The sequence below is a fragment of the Podarcis vaucheri genome (genome assembly GCF_965113315.1).
Source record: "Podarcis vaucheri genome assembly, chromosome: 16".
NCBI lineage: Eukaryota > Metazoa > Chordata > Lepidosauria > Squamata > Lacertidae > Podarcis > Podarcis vaucheri.
In genome coordinates, this window is record NC_138754.1 from 38,573,588 (window position 1) to 38,589,652 (window position 16,065).

General features: G+C 46.8%; 1 protein-coding gene across 3 annotated transcripts in view; it reads right to left on the minus strand.

Moving 5' to 3' along the window:
• TMEM132B (transmembrane protein 132B) overlaps window positions 1-16,065 on the minus strand; it is a 376,300-nt gene that overhangs the window by 251,959 nt on the left and 108,276 nt on the right. For 2 of the 3 annotated variants that reach the window (XM_082204116.1, XM_082204117.1), the window contains exon 2: window positions 9,766-10,672. The exons of the other annotated variant lie outside the window; for it this stretch is intronic. In XM_082204116.1, the coding sequence (XP_082060242.1) occupies window positions 9,766-10,672 (907 nt within the window). The remainder of the gene's footprint in view (window positions 1-9,765; window positions 10,673-16,065) is intronic. 3 annotated transcript variants of the gene reach the window in all.

Sequence of the window (16,065 nt, forward strand, 5' to 3'; positions counted from 1 at the left end):
TAACTACTCATGACACCCTTAATAACTACAGTTCCCTACATAAGGAAAACTGAGCAGCTGGAATCTGAAACAGGGAGCATTCCATACTGCAACATTTTGTTGCAGACTCTGATAGTTTATAGAGATAGAGGAGGGGAGGTTGAAATGGGGTTTAGCACTTCCTAGCTAACTTTGGGACTGAATTTCTTTCCCCCTCCCCACCCCACCCATCTTGCACAATGGTGCACGTCTGCACTGGTGAATTAAGACATAATTCTTGCTGCCCACTTTGTAGCATACAAAAGCAATAAACGTCTGCTGAGATTGATTAAGGGCCTCTGCTTTGCTTTGGCCATTAATCAATCTTAAAAGCCATTTATCGAGAAACTGCTACAAAGCCATAGACGATTCCTATTATACAAAAAGGGAGGGGGTGGAATCACTAGAAAAGAGAGAAATGAATGCCCAAAAATATTTTTTGTAAAAAATTAGAAAGCTTTTATAGCTAGAGAATGATTGAATGTTTCAAGTTACCTCCTTACAGTACATACAAAGCACCAAAAAGTTCCATCTGAAATGGTTTGCTGGGATTATAACAGATAAATGCATTTAGTTTTATTCCCCTTTCTTAAAGCACTTGCATGAGTTTCCAAGGCCATCCTGCAGGACAACAGCATCATAAATGAGTTTCCTACTTCCAGGAGAAGGGCATGGATGCCTAGACCCTGACTCCACCCCCCACAGGTTTCAACAACTGGAAGATCCACATTCTTTCAACTCTGTCCTACGAATTAAAAACTTTTCTCATTGGCTGTTTGGCAGAGCAATCCAAGACGCTGGCATAAAGCAACCCAGAGTAAACTAAACCAGCGTAATATTGCACCAGACCCAAATCCCGTTGCTAGGCCATAGGACCAAACTAAATGGGCTTAGGATGCAGTCTAAGTCCAATGCAACTTGCATATGTTGGAGCCAGTATGGTATAGTGGTTAAGAGCAGTGGACTCGTAATCTGATGAACCAGGTTTGATTCCCTGCTCCTCCACGTGCAGCTGCTGGGTGACCTTGGGCCAGTCACACTTCTCTGAAGTCTCTCAGCCTCACTCACCTCACAGAGTGTTTGTTGTGGGGAAGGAAGGAAAATGGAGATTGTTGGCCGCTTTGAGACTCCTCAGGGTAGTGATAAAGCAGGATATCAAATCCAAACCCCCCCTGCTGCCACACTCACAAAATGGCCCTTTTTTCAGCTCAGCCGGGGTGAGCAAGCTACGCCGATATAGCTTCATCTGAGCCAGTGACTTACTGCCAGCTGAGCCTGTCTGAGCTGGAAATCAGCTGGCTGAGTAAGAGATCCACTGCATCCCAAACTGTTCATACCTGTGGATTTACGCTCACTCCCAGTGGCTCTCCAGGGTTGCAGGCAGGGGTATCTCCAAGGCCAACCTGGAGGTGCTTGGCATCAAAACTAGGACCTTCTGCATGCTCTGCCACTGGACTACGGGTCTTCCCTTACTAGGAAACTGCCTATTGGTCTATCTAGTTCTTTACTGGCTACACCAGGCATGTCCAGAGTCCATTTCGGGGGCCTAATCTGGCCCACCAGTCGGTTTAATCTGGCCCCTGTGGCAGTTTATTTCCTGGGGTAAAATCGACTTCTCAATGACTTCAATCTTTAAAAAAGCTCAACAACTTCAGTCCTTAAGTAAAGGTAAAGGGACCCCTGACCATTAGGTCCAGTCATGACTGACTCTGGGACTGCGGTGCTCATCTCGCTCTATAGGCCGAGGGAGCCGGTGTTTGTCCGCAGACAGCTTCCGAGTCATGTGGCCAGCATGACTAAGCCGCTTCTGGGGAACCAGAGCAGTGCACGGAAACGCCGTTTACCTTCCCGCCAGAGCGGTACCTATTTATCTACTTGCACTTTGACGTGCTTTTGAACTGCTAGGTTGGCAGGAGCAGGGACCAAGCAATGGGAGCTCACCCCATTGTGGGGATTCGAACCGCCGACCTTCTGATCAGCAAGTCCTAGGCTCAGTGGTTTAACCCACAGCGCCACCCGCGTCCCGGGTCCTTAAGTCCTTAAGAAAGGTCAACTCACGCATGTTCACTTCATCAAATCTGGCCCTCTTTGAAAAAAAGTTTGGACACCTCAGGGCTACACTCTCCGGCATTTCAGGCAGAGGTCTTTCCCACCTTTACACGCAGGTGCTGGAGCGTGGGACCCTTGGCACGGAAAGTCAGAGCCCTACCACTGAGCTACAGCCCTTCCCCTAAGTGCATGAAGGTGGGTCAGGATTGTTCCTGTTGGTCCCCTCCTGAGTGCATTCAGCAGAAGACGTGAAAAGGGCTGCGAGTCAGCCAAAGAATGTCGTTATTTATTTTTCTTCTGCCCGCTTTCCATTGTACTTGCAGCGGCTCACAGCAAAAACACGTAAAAATACATCAAACACTCATAAAAGCACAGTTTAAAACAACACCATTAAAAGCTAAAACACAGCAGTGAAAAACATAGCCTGTTTAAAGTGGGCGGGGGGGGGAGAAAGAAAACTAAAACATGCCTGCAGTAGTGGCAAAAAGGCTTCAGTCAGTGAAACGCTGAAAGGCTGCGGAAACAAATAGGTTCGAGGGGAGGCCTCACAGTTCTCAAATTAGGAAGAACGTTTCAAAGCAGCAACGCCACCACTGGCAGTGCCCAGACCCTTATGGCCAAGGATGCCAACACGACACTCGCAGGTGCCAGTATGGCATCCATGGCACCTGAGAAAGATCCCAGTAAGTATCCCCTGAAAAATCCACAATGCACAGGGAAATATTTCCTCTTCTTACTCAGTTCCCACTTGCACTCGCTCAGCCTCTCCTATACTGAAATCATTGTGTGGCAGCCATTTTGTGATGGGCACCCACAGAAGAACTCTAGACGAGGTTGAAATTCTCTCCCGTAGTCACCAACTGGGACGGCTTTAAAAGAATAATAAATAGATTCATGGAAGATGGGCCATCGGTGGCCATGTTGGCTCCATTCTCCCTTCACTGTTGGAGGCAGTAGGCCTCTGAATGCCAGTTGCTGGAAGTCACCCCAGGGGAGAGTGCTGTTGTGCTCCTGTCTTGCTTTCAAGTTCCCAGTAGGCATCTGCTTGGCCACAGTGAAAACAGGATGCTGAGCTAAATGGATCTTTCGCCTAATCTAGCCAGTGCTTCTTATGGCACCTGCTTGCTGAATGTCTAAGAATGAGATCTAAGAAGCTGGTGTCTAAGGCAGGCCAATACAGTGGTATCTTGGGTTAAGAACTTACTGTATTTTTTGCTCTATAAGACGCACCTAGTTTTTGGAGGAAGAAAACAAGAAAAAAAATATTCTGAATCTCAGAAGCCAGAACAGCAAGAGGGATCGCTGCACAGTGAAAGCAGCTGTTCCGGCTTCTGGGATAGCTGCGCAGTCTGCATTCGCTCCATAAGACGCGCACACATTTCCCCTTACTTTTTGGGAGGGTAAAAGTGAGTCTTATAGAGCAAAAAATACGGTAATTCATTCCGGAGGTCCGTTCTTAACCTGAAACTGTTCTTAACCTGAGGTACCACTTTAGGTAATGGGGCCTCCCACTGCTGCCGCACGATTTCTGTTCCCATCCGGAAGCAAAGTTCTTAACCCGAGATACTATTTCTGGGTTAGCAGAGTCTGTAACCTGAAGCATATGTAACCTGAGGTACCACTATAAAGGTAAAGGTAAAGGGACCCCTGACCATTAGGTCCAGTCGTGGCCGACTCTGGGGTTGCGGCGCTCATCTCGCTTTACTGGCCGAGGGAGCTGGTGTACAGCTTCTGGTCATGTGGCCAGCAGGACTAAGCCGATTCTGGAGAACCCGAGCAGCACACGGAAACACTGTTTACCACCACCACCACCACCCCAAGTGGTACCTATTTATCTACTTGCATTTTGACTTGCTTTCAAACTGCTAGGTTGGCAGGAGCTGGGACTGAGCAATGGGAGCTCACCCCGTCGCGGGGATTCGAACCGCCAACCTTCTGGTCGGCAAGTCCTAGCCTCTGTGGTTTAACCCACAGCGCCACTCGCATCCCTTCGAGGTACCACTGTACAGAGTTCTAATTACAAAGCTGGGCATTCTAAGCGTGATTGGGTCTCCTCTTGCGCTGTTCGGGGGCCCATGTTGGTGCTCTGGCAGAGGTGTGCTTCCCCATGTTCCTCCCTCCGTTACAACCAGAGGTTCTGCAGTGCCCTTTGGAACTGGCAAGGTAGTTCCCCTAGAAGGTAGGGAGGCCAGAGCCAAGGACAGACAGAGCAAAAGGCTTCTCACTTTGTCTCTCTCTTCCTCCCTTGTGAGTTCTACAAGGGCAACATTGGCACTAAGGAGGAGGAAGCTGTCAGGCTGTCAGTACCAGCCCTGGATTTCTTGTAAGAAAGGAGGCAGGTGGGTGCTTGGAAATGGCGCTGAAAAACCAGGAGGCAAGTCAGGAAAAGAGGGCAGTGCCAGGTTGTGGGGGAGTTGGCTGCCCAAGGGAAGGAGGGAGGGAAGAATGTGCCAACTTGAATACAGTACAGTGGTACCTCGGGTTACAGACGCTTCAGGTTACAGACTCCGCTAACCCAGTAATAGTACCTTAAGAACTTTGCTTCAGGATGAGAACAGAAATCGCACCGCCGCAGCGCAGCGGCAGCAGGATGCCCCATTAGCTAAAGCGGTACCTCAGGTTAAGAAAAGTTTCAGGTGAAGAACGGACCTCCAGAACGAATTAAGTTCTTAACCCGAGGTACCACTGTATGGGGGTAACCCCCTTCAATATTTGAGGGGGGGCAAAAGGACCATTGCCCCATAGATTTGGGTCCTATGCACTGACTACAGCCCTGACCTTCAAGGCAACGCTGCAAAATGGGGCAAACTGAGCCCCTATACAAATATGTAGATTTTGGCTATTTGCACCAGAGTGAGAGAGAAAACTGAATGCCATTTTGATCTATAACCCCGTGTTGCCTGAAATGGAACACATTACACTCTGCTGACACACAGACATGATTAAAAGCAATCAGTTATACTTGGGAAAATAGGGAAAAAAGAATACCCTATCTCCCAAGGCAAACATACTCCTGCATATATATCTGACTGAAAGACAGAAAAATTCTATATATAAAACACCTCCTGGGTCTTTATGGACATTACTAATCGACTGAAAAAAATAAGGAGAGCCCGTGAGGAAACTTGTATAAATTAGATGTCGGAACTGCCGTGATCTTTATTTCCTGATGTGTAATTCTGTGCTAAATGTGTAAACTGCGCGGTGAATAAATTCTCCCTATAAGACTAGATGACATTTAAAAACCTTGTGGAGGATGCTTAGTTATCCAGAGCTGTAGCCCACCCTGTCCAAAGGCCTCTTGGCAAAGGGCAGCAATCTCATCTGCCTTTGGGGCAATTTTGGTTGCGCACAAGACAAGCAAGTTTGGGTGAGCACGCAAATGCCAATTTTTATTTTTATAACCAAATACGGGACAAATTGGGGGCCAAATGAGACAGGGGACTCTGTGCCCCCAAAAGCCCTCTTATACCATTTCCTGTCCAGGAGAGCCAGAGGCACAGAAGTTTTTTCCCTGAGAAGCTGTAATGCTGCAGGCTCACCACACGGGGCAGTGGACAGCAGCTCCTGACTCTTAAATGAGGAGCTGCAGTAACGTGGCTCACCACATGGGGTCAGTGGTCAGCAGTTCCAAACACACTGTCCTCACTACTCATTCGTTTGCCTTCTCCAGGCCCAAACACGCAGCTGGCCATAGCAGGGAGGCACAAGGCAAGCAGAGGATACTGCTCTGTTTCCTCACTCTTGCCACACTGCTTGCCTGCTTGGAAAGTGGAAGTGAAGAGAGAGTGTTAGCAAAGTACGGGAGTAGGAAGCCCCGGGGATCAGCAGTGGGCTCCTTGCAGGATGTGAACCTTGTTGAACACTGTTCGCCAGTGGAATTTGCTGCCAAAGAGTGTGGTGGAGTCTCCTTCTTTGGAGGTCTTTAAGCAGAGGCTTGACAACCATATGTCAGGAGTGCTCTGATGGTGTTTCCTGCTTGGCAGGGGGTTGGACTCGATGGCCCTTGTGGTCTATTCCAACTCTATGATTCTATGATTCTATGACTAGTGGGTGTCCAGTGCCTGACACAAGCCCTAGGCTCCATTTCCTTGGAGGGGGTAGAGCAGAGAGCAGAGGATAAAATGGATGGCAATGAAGCTATGTGGGAACAGTAAAATAAAGCATGTCGTAGCATAAGGAAAGGGCTCCCATAACGTCTTGATTGCAAGCCTTACTAGACAGAGAACATCATCATGAAATCTTACTTGGAGATGCGCATTGGCTGCTATCACACAGGACCCTGGTCTCCTGCCCCCCCCCCCCATTTCTCTAATCCAGTCTGTCACATTATGTTAGGCGATATTAGGAGACCCCTATTCCCCTAGCAGAGCTACAATTCCCTGCGAAGAGGGATTGGTTATTAAGCCACTCCAATGACTGCAGCTCTGTGAAGGGAGCAGTGGAGGGTCTCCCAAGAACTCTCCACACCCTTTACAAACCACAGTTCCCAGGATTCCTTGGGGAAAGCCATGACTGTTTCAGTGGTATAAGAGTGCTTTAAATGTGGATGCGCTGAGAGTTGTTAGGAGACCCCTATTCTTCATAAAGAGCTACAATTTCAAGAGTGGTTTAACAATAAATTCTCCTTCCCAGGAAACTCTGGGAAGTGTAGCTCTGGGAGGGGAATTATTTAGGGTAAGCCATGACTCTTTTGAATTATATGATACAGCTTTAAAGGTATTGTTCCGATGAGCCTGAATTAGGACTGATGGATGTGGTGGACGTACCCCAAGGTAAAAGACTTCTGGGAAAGGATTTATAATGAACTGAAAAAAGTGTTGGAAAACACATTTATTAAGAAACCAGAAGCATTTTTACTTGGTATAGTGGAGGTGAAATCCCCAAAAAGGATGTTACTTTTTTTCTGTATGCCACAACAGCTGCGAGAATATTACTAGCGAAGAATTGGAAGAAAAAAGATTTACCAACTACCAAAGAATAGCAGATGAAGATGATGGAACTTGCTGAACTGACGGGGAGACTCTGAGATCAGAGAGAAGAGACAGTGGAAGAAGATTGGAAGAAATTTAAGGAATATTTGAAAAAAATGTTAATATTTAAATCTTAGAATAGCTTTGGAAGTGGATATGGGCTGTAGGGTTAGAAGTAGAAGATAGTGAATTTTAAAATAGCATTATTTGTAAGTGATAAAATGTGAAGATTCTTATGGTTAATGTAAGCATGAATTTTTAAAAAAATGGTTAGAAATTATGATATATGTAAACTGCTAAAGATGAGGTAAAATGAAAATCAGATTAGGGGGGACTTGGGGAAGCCCACCCAACAATGTTTAGAAAAAATAAGGACAAGACAATAAATTGTTTGTATTGTTTGTTTTTTTGTTTGTGTTGTTTATTTGTGTTATAAAATGAATAACATTTTTGGAAGAAAAAAAGAATTAGGACTGATGGAGTATTATTGTTCATATGAGCTGTTATTGTTTCATTCTTTATTCTTTCTTACCTTTGCAAAATAATAATAATAATGCTTAACATAGTAATCACAGCCATACCCAGGGTCTCTTGCACCCATGGCACGGAGGTATATCAGCACACACCCCTGAAAAAAAACACTTCTCACTGCAGTAGTGCCAGTGTGTCACCATACACACATACGTCATGCACCCATAGTCTCCAGCAGTCGACCACCATCCCACTTTGCCATTTCTCCAACTGGCCAGCTCCCAACTCTTGTCTAACTTAGGACCTTACACAGATAACTAGAGACAGATTTCTAGGGGGGGGGGTTGCATCCCTCTGGGCCTGCGCCCCCAGCAAGAGTTGGGTGCACCTCTGATAGTAATATATTCTTTTGTAGGGGGGTGTTTAACTGTACATTCCCTTGGTCTCCTCTTTCAGTGGAGAGGCGATCCAAGGATGAAATAAATAAAATTCCATCGCTCTTGCTGCCTTTTGAGATCCATGTTAAAAGTAGGCACAGCATGTCTCTCTTGAAGTTGCCAGTTATAACTCCTTCCTTTTCTGGTGTCTTAACGCTCTTCTCAGCATGCAACACTTTCCAATTACCTCTCGGCCTTTTATTCCCCAGAAGTTGAGCGCCAGCTTCTTTCTGAGATTACACAGCTCTGATCTGAGATGCTGACAGGTAAGGGTACAGCAAAAAAAAGAAGACGATGTAAATGATACAGGCTGGATTTTCTTTAAGAAAATTAAAATGTTCTCAGGTTCAGAATGCTTGGCACATTCCTTGATGCAAAGATATCTGGCCTGAATCACAATAGTGGTTCCCTGTCTCGTTAGTGCAGGTGCTAATTAACTTAGCCATAGGAGAGTATCCACATTACTATCCACACTGCTGTTGTGGCTGGTCTCTGCGCTTTATTTGTTCATTAGATTCCATTTATGAATCACTTCCCATAAAATATCTCAGAAGGGATTTCACAGTAAAAGACACCGACCAGAAAAACAATTAAGATGATTCCATATATAAAAACAATTGTGCTTAGGGCAGCCCAGTCAGATGGGTGGGGTACAAATAATTAATTGTTATTATAAAATTATATTATTATATACAAAAAAAACCAAACCAATTTCAAGTACAATGTAGATACAGACTGGGGTAAAGATCTCAAACAAACAAAAGAAGTCCTGCTGGACTCGACCAATCTCGACCAGCATCCTGTGGCCAATCAGATGCCTGAGAGGGGAGACCACAAAGAGAGCACAAGAGAAAGTCTCTCCCCTCCTTCAGTTTTCAGCAAAGGTGGTCAGAAGCACTGCAGCCCCCAACTGTGGAAGCAGAGCATAGCCCTCAGGGCTAGTATCTCAACTTAAAAGGCTTGTTGGAAGAGAGACGCCTCTGAGAGGTTCTGAAAAGATAACAGAGGCAGCATCTATCTGATGTGGAATGGGAGGGGCTTCCAAATGGCCAGCACCACCACACTTAAAAGCCCAATTCCTGTATCAGAAGGACAGACCTCCGAGAAGCTGGTACCTGCAGGAGGCCCTCTTCTGCAGAGTGCAGTGATCAACAGTATACACAAGGGGTGAGACAACATTTCAAGACATCCTGGTCCCAAGCTGTGTAGGGCTTTGTGCACCAGAACCAACACCTTGAAGTTAGCTCGGTAAATAATTAGCAGCTTTAAAACTGGGGTGCAGAACCTGCAAGAGCAGAAGAACAGCCTGCTGGACCAAGCTTCCTGCTCTCACAGATGCCTGTGAGTGGGAAACCTGCAAGGTAGGGCCTGAGACCTGTGGCCCTCTCCCCTCCAGTGTCTTCCAGGAACTGGTATTCAGAAGCATCAGTGCCTCCAACTGTGGAGGCAGATCACAGCCGTCATGGTCAGTAACCCTCAGCAGTCCTCTCCTCCATGAATTTGGCATACAGTCTATCTATGTGGACCCCTGTGTGCATACACATTACACATCCACAGTTAGCTTTCAGGAAGATGACGAAGACACTGTGCTAACAACCTACAGCAGAAGCAGAGTCTTCTCCATCCAGCATGTAATACACCTGGATTTTGCTGCAGAAATGAATTAGGGCTCAACAGCCTACCTTCTGACCAGCTCTGTGTTTGATGATACAAAGGATGAGCCAGCCAACCCAAGTGGGTTCTGCTCTGTTGATTTATGACAGCACATACATATCTTTTGAGGGGAGAAAAACATTTTTAAAAACCACAACACTTACCTTAGTGTAAACTGATCTGCTAGAGACCCGCTGGCAAGGGATACATGAAACATGACAAGGTCACCTTCCTTGACAGGACTGAGTGGTAAAGAGAGCACAAGGTTATCGTCAAGATTCAGCAGGGACTTCTTTAGCCGGTCTTGCGTTGGGTAAAGAATAACACTGCCAATCCTCTCCATTGATGCCAAAGGCATCTGTGCTTCTTCTTGCCCTTCCAGATGATGAAAGCTTTCAAGTTTCTGGTCCTCTGAAGAGCATTCGCCTTCCTCTGCATACACCCAATAGAAAAGCTCCACGGTGATCCCTTCCAAAGAGTCCGCCATCGGTTGATACTCTGGGGCCAATGGTGGCGGCAGAGATGTAAATGCAGAGTTGAACCAGCTCGGCGAGAACTCCAGCTCTGCAACGCACAATCCCAGCTGACCTTTCAACCGACAACTGCCAACAGCTACTCTATCCTCCTGGAAGGCCATCATCCTCACGCAGGGCAGGATCTCCGATGGTTCATAGTCTTCCCAGTCTCTGCCAGCGATGTAGAACAAAGCCTGGACTTTGGGCCTGATGGGATAGATGGAGCTGTCAATAACACGTGATCTTAGCTTCCAGTTAAAAGCGACCTCGTTGGCAAAACTGAACAGAGTGGATGTCAGCAGGAGGTTCGGAGGCACCGTTTGCTCCACAGTAAATGGGCCGTATGTCACATTTAACACCGGCAAGCTGGTGGCTTTGTAGACAAGGAAAGACTCCACTCGAGACTGCAGGCTAGCATTCCTCATGATATCCTGGTTGGTTTCTTTTAGGAAAAAGGAAACGTCGGTGTTGGAGATGTGGTAACTCACAGGGAGGTACACCGGCAAGCTCGTGAATCGTTGCATGCTGTCTACCACACCTCCTCGGCATTCCACCACTGCAAGCAACAGAAAATAAATTGCGGAAAATGTAACTTAGAGGCCCTGTTCATTGTTCTCATTCAGCCCCTGTTCAAAGCAAATTATCTGCCATGCATGGTAGAGCTTTTAAAGAACACCGGGGAAGGTTGCTTCTTATGGCCAAATATCATTTTATGACTCAATGAAGGCCTATAGGTCAAAATGGTGGCCCTGTGTTGAATTCTCATTTGCATTTCTCCACCCCCCCCAACCCCAGAACCAACCAGAGTACGAGGCAGAAGGGGGCTCTGAAGGGGGAGTGTCCTTTTGGAGATGATCTTGTCCTAAAGCAGTTACTCTTACGGAAGGCCCCGAGAGAAAGCTGGGCTCCAGATCTCTGCCCGAAAGGAGGAGCCTCCAGGCCTCCTGTGAAGGAAGAGGTAACACTAGGGCTCTATATTAGGGGCAGCTGACTGGATCCTGCTGCTGACCCTCCTTGGGTCAACTTTGAGAGGAAGGTGGAACCACTCACCTGCCAATCCCCTGATATCGCAGTGATGGCAGGTGATGGTTTGGTAGTATGCCACCAATCAGCTTATCTGTAGTGCCAGCAAACTCTGCTTTCAGCAGGGAGTCAGGTCTTACCTGCCCCACACTTGGCAGGGTGGGGTCTAAAACAAGTCAACCCAACCCAACCCAACCACATATAGGTTTAGACAGCATTGAGGAGCAAATGTCAAGGCCTGGAGCGCCAGCTAACATATATATTCTGTATGTAAGTAGACTTCTTTCTGATGTCCATGGAACGAGTGAACATCAGAGGAGCATGGTGGGAGGCAAGAGATGACTGCATGGTCCTGGGGCCTCCTCAGCACATGGAGAGGTTTCTGTAACATCTCCACCCCCTTAGGATTCAACACACACACACACACACAGGTTCCTACTGAGAAAGTCAATGGTAGCTCTTAAACACAAAGGAAACAAAACTCCCAGTGGAGTAAAAAAATCTGCCTTGGATAGTGAAACACCAATTGATGCTAAACCGGGATGATTTGAACCAGAAATGTTAAGAAGCCAGCTAGATGGAGGGAGGGAGGGAGGGAGGGAGGGAGGGAGGGTACTAATTGTGGAGAAACAACAGAGGCCCACCAACAGATTAAGATCAAACATGGTACTGTCTGCCTCAAAACCTCAAGGTACCAATTTAATACTCATCATTATTGGGGAGAGTAGACATGCAATACTGTGACACCACCCCAAAACAAGACTTTGATGGCACCTGTTACTAGCAAGGATGACTCAGACAATGCCAGCAGACTTTGCAGTGAAAAAAGAAAAAGTGAAATTTGCAGGCTCCTTTCAAAAAGGCTTTCATTTTTGTGTCATTAAAACTGCATTCCTCAACTTCCCGTGCCAAATCACTCATGAGATCTGTCATCCTGGCTCCGATCTCATCCTCTCTATTTATAAAAAGCTGTTCTGTTTATTTTCAGCCACTTGACATTACCTACATCTTAATTAAACCCTTCTGCATTTTGATCAAAGCCTACTCACACCTATCCTCTGTATCTCGGTTTCTACACTTCTGGGAACATATACATCATTTTCTTGAAGGGTTGGCCCCTAACAATAGGCAGAGTGGGGCATCTGCCTCAGGCAGCAGATGTTAGGGGCCTTAAAGCAGTTCCCCCTCTCATTTTCCCCAAATCCCCTGAATTAGCCAGTTCGCTGCACCTCCTAAGCTAGCCTGCTGCCCTCAGCAGCGGTGGTGGTGGTTGACTCATCACCAGTGGTGGAAAGAAGATTCAACTGCTAGTTCAGATGAATTCTGCATATGGAAGAGGGACTGCCATCTTCACAAGCCCTAATCCCCGGGATAGTTCAGTTGGTAGAGCATGAGACTCTTAATCTCAGAGTTGTGCGTTCAAGCCCAATATTAGGCAAAAGACCCCTGCACTGCAGGGGGTTGGATTAGATGACTCCCTAGGTCCCTTCCAACTTTACAATTCTACGATCTAAACTTGGGTCCAACGTACCTTAAGTGCCGCCTGACTAAGCTCCACCTCAATCACCGGGGTCCTCTAAGGAAGCCTTTCTGGATGTTCCCCGTGTGGCCCCTGAGGTTCGGTCACACTTTACTAGGAATCTGCCCTTCAGTGTGACAGGCAAGAAAGAAAGAAGGGTCCAGTGGAGATTGAGTGTGCCATGAAATGCTGGATGACTGGCTGTTGTGAATAAAAGTGAAAACCAGGGTCCCATCTGTGCATTAATTTGCAAAGCCCTGAATAATTTAAGCCCAGGGTATATTAGGGACCACCGACACCTTTATAAGGGACGCAGGTGGCGCTGGGGTCTAAACCACAGAGCCTAGGCCTTGCCGATCAGAACGTGGGCAATTCAAATCCCCACGACGGGGTGAGCTCCCGTTGCTCGGTCCCTGCTCCTGCCAACCCAGCAGTTCGAAAGCATGTCAAAGTGCAAGTAGATAAATAGGTACCGCTCTGGCGGGAAGGTAAATGGCGTTTCTGTGCACTGCTCTGGTTCGCCAGAAGCGGCTTAGTCATGCTGGCCACACTACCCGGAAGCTGTACACCGGCTCCCTTGGCGAGATGAGTGCCACAACCCCAGAGTCAGCCATGACTGCACCTAATGGTCAGGGGTCCCTTTACCTTTACACCTTTATAAGCTCTTCCCAGGGAACCACTCTTCCCAGGGAATTCTGGGAATTGTGGCTTTGTGGGGGAGCGGGGAATAGTGATATCCTACAACTTTCAGCACCCTTAACAAACTACAGTTCCCAGACATTTCGGAGGAAGCCATGGCTGTTTAAACTGGCATGATACTGCTTTAAATGTATAGTGCAGATGAGCTGTTATTGGGAGGGAGGGAGGCATGGAGTGGCTGAAATGGTGAACTCCACGCTACAACATTTTGCCACGGGTCTCTCTTGTACCTTCGCCTTCTTGCTGATCTCCTTCCCAACTGGCTCAAATGCATCTTAGTTACAATAGCCATCTCAGAAAGCAACCTGGATGTGCCTGCAAAGTCCCTTTGCCAGACGCGAGGGCCATTTCAGCAGACTCCATTACCAGGTGGCTATTTATAGAGGCCCTTGACAAGGAATGACACACAACAGCAGAATCTGAAAAAAATGGAAGTTTCCACCAGCTGAAGCTGAACTTGATGTCTAGGTAAGCTGAGAAGAATCAAAGGAGAGCGAGAAGGAGGTAGAATCATAGAATCATAGAGTTGGAAGAGACCACAAGGGCCATCGAGTCCAACCCCCTGCCAAAGGAAGTGCTTTTGTCTGCCACTTAGGAAATGAAAGAGCTTATCGCATCTGGCAGGTTCCCTATTATAGTATAATTGAGGTGTGGAAATCAGCCTAAAATTTGGTCTAGCTGACTCCCATCTTCACTGCTACAGCCTTTTCCTCTTGAACCTGTTGAGATTTCTATTCCACCTTAAGGAGCAGACATGGAACTGTTGTGTGTCACATGTCTGTTTACATACCAGCACAGCTTGCTGGGAACTTCTGTTGTGTATATAGCTTTTGCTTTTCTCTCTGTGTCTCTGAGAAGACAAAGAGAGTGACAACATGTTTCTTTGTCCTGATTTATGATTAATAAATCCATAGTTGTAGTATGCTTCCACAAGCCTCACGCCTATCCTGTGTGCGCAGTTCTCTCTGCTGAAATAGTATGCCTTGGCTCTGAAGCCCAGGTTGCCTATTTACACTGGACCAGAGACCGATGCATCTTCGCAGCGAGACGGCTGGAAGGAGATAGCCCAGGTGGGCCTAGCCAGCTGGCCTTGCGGCCCTCTGCATACCTACAGAACCTTCCCTTGTCACACCTCAGCATTCCTTACTTCTTTAGGTTGCTCAGATCCCTTCGCTAGTTCTGCATCCCCTTTCACATCCCGCACAAACACCTGAAATGCTCAGGGTCAGGTAATTAAAACTAATCTGAAGGAGATTCAAGACAGACCTAAGCAAGGAGACTGTTGCCTGCAAAGAACCAACTTTGCATTATCTTCAGTTATCTGATGTCTAGTGGATCAGACATTTTAGTTGATCAAAAGATTGTTATTTTTTTAAAAAAAATTCAAAACCAAATCATCTACTAAACCAGCTTTCCACAAACTGGAGCCCTCCAAATGTTGGTGGACTGCAATTCCCGTCATTTCTTACCTTTGCCCATGCTGGCTAGGCTTAGACCAGGGGTGTGCAACCCGCGGCTCCGGAGCCGCATGTGGCTCTTTTACACCTTTGCTGCAGCTCCAGGGTGGATACTAGCGAGAGGAGGAGGCGCATTGTGTGCCCCGACTGTGGCGGGCGCTGTACTGGCTGTGACGTCGCATGGGGGCAGTGCGTGCGTTAGTCACGCACCGTCCCGACGTCACCTTCCCGTCCGCTGTCAGATAGCGGCTCCGGAGATATATTTGTTTTAAATGTCGCAATGGTTTTGTGGCTCCCAGTTTTTTTTCCTTCGGAAATGGGTCCAAGTGGCTCTTTTTGTCTTAAACGTTGCAGACCCCTGGCTTAGACTCATAGAATTTACAGCTAAAGCATCCATGACAGATGGCCATGCAACTTCTGCTTAAAAACCTCCAAGGAAGGAGAGTCCACAACCTCCAGAGGGAGACCATTCCACTGTTGAACAGATCTTACTGTCAGAAAGTTCTACCTAACTTTTAGTTGGAATGTTAATCCTACACTCCAAAGTAAGAGAAAACAGGCTTGCTCTCTCTTCCATGGGATAGCCCTTGAGATATTTAAAGATAGCTATCATATCTCATCTCAGTCACCTCTTTTCCAGGCTTAACATACCCAGCTTCCTCAACCGTTCCTCCTAAGGCTCGGTTTTCAGACCCTTGATCATCTTGTTACAGATAGGTAGCCGTGTTGGTCTGCCATAGTCAAAATAAAAAAAATCCTTCCAGTAGCACCTTAAAGACCAACTAAGTTAGTTAGTTAGTTAGTTAGTTAGTTCTTGGTATGAGCTTTCGTGTGCATGCACACGAAAGCTCATACCAAGAAGAGTGTATCTGAAGAAGTGTGCATGCACACGAAAGCTCATACCAAGAAGTGTGTATCTGAAGAAGTGTGCATGCACATGAAAGCTCATACCAAGAACTAACTTAGTTGGTCTTTAAGGTGCTACTGGAAGGAATTTTTTTATTTTGATCATCTTGGTCACCCTCCTCTGCACACGTTCCAGCTTGGCCACATGCTTCTTAAGTTGTGGTGCCCAGAACTGAACACAGTATTCCAGTTGGGGTCTGACCAAGGCAGAATAGTGGTCCTATTATTTCCCTTGATCTGCATACTAGACTTCTGTTGATGCAGTCTAGAATAGCATTACTTTTTATGCTGCTGAATCACACTGTTAACGCATGTTAAGCTTGTGGCCTACTATAACCCCCTAGA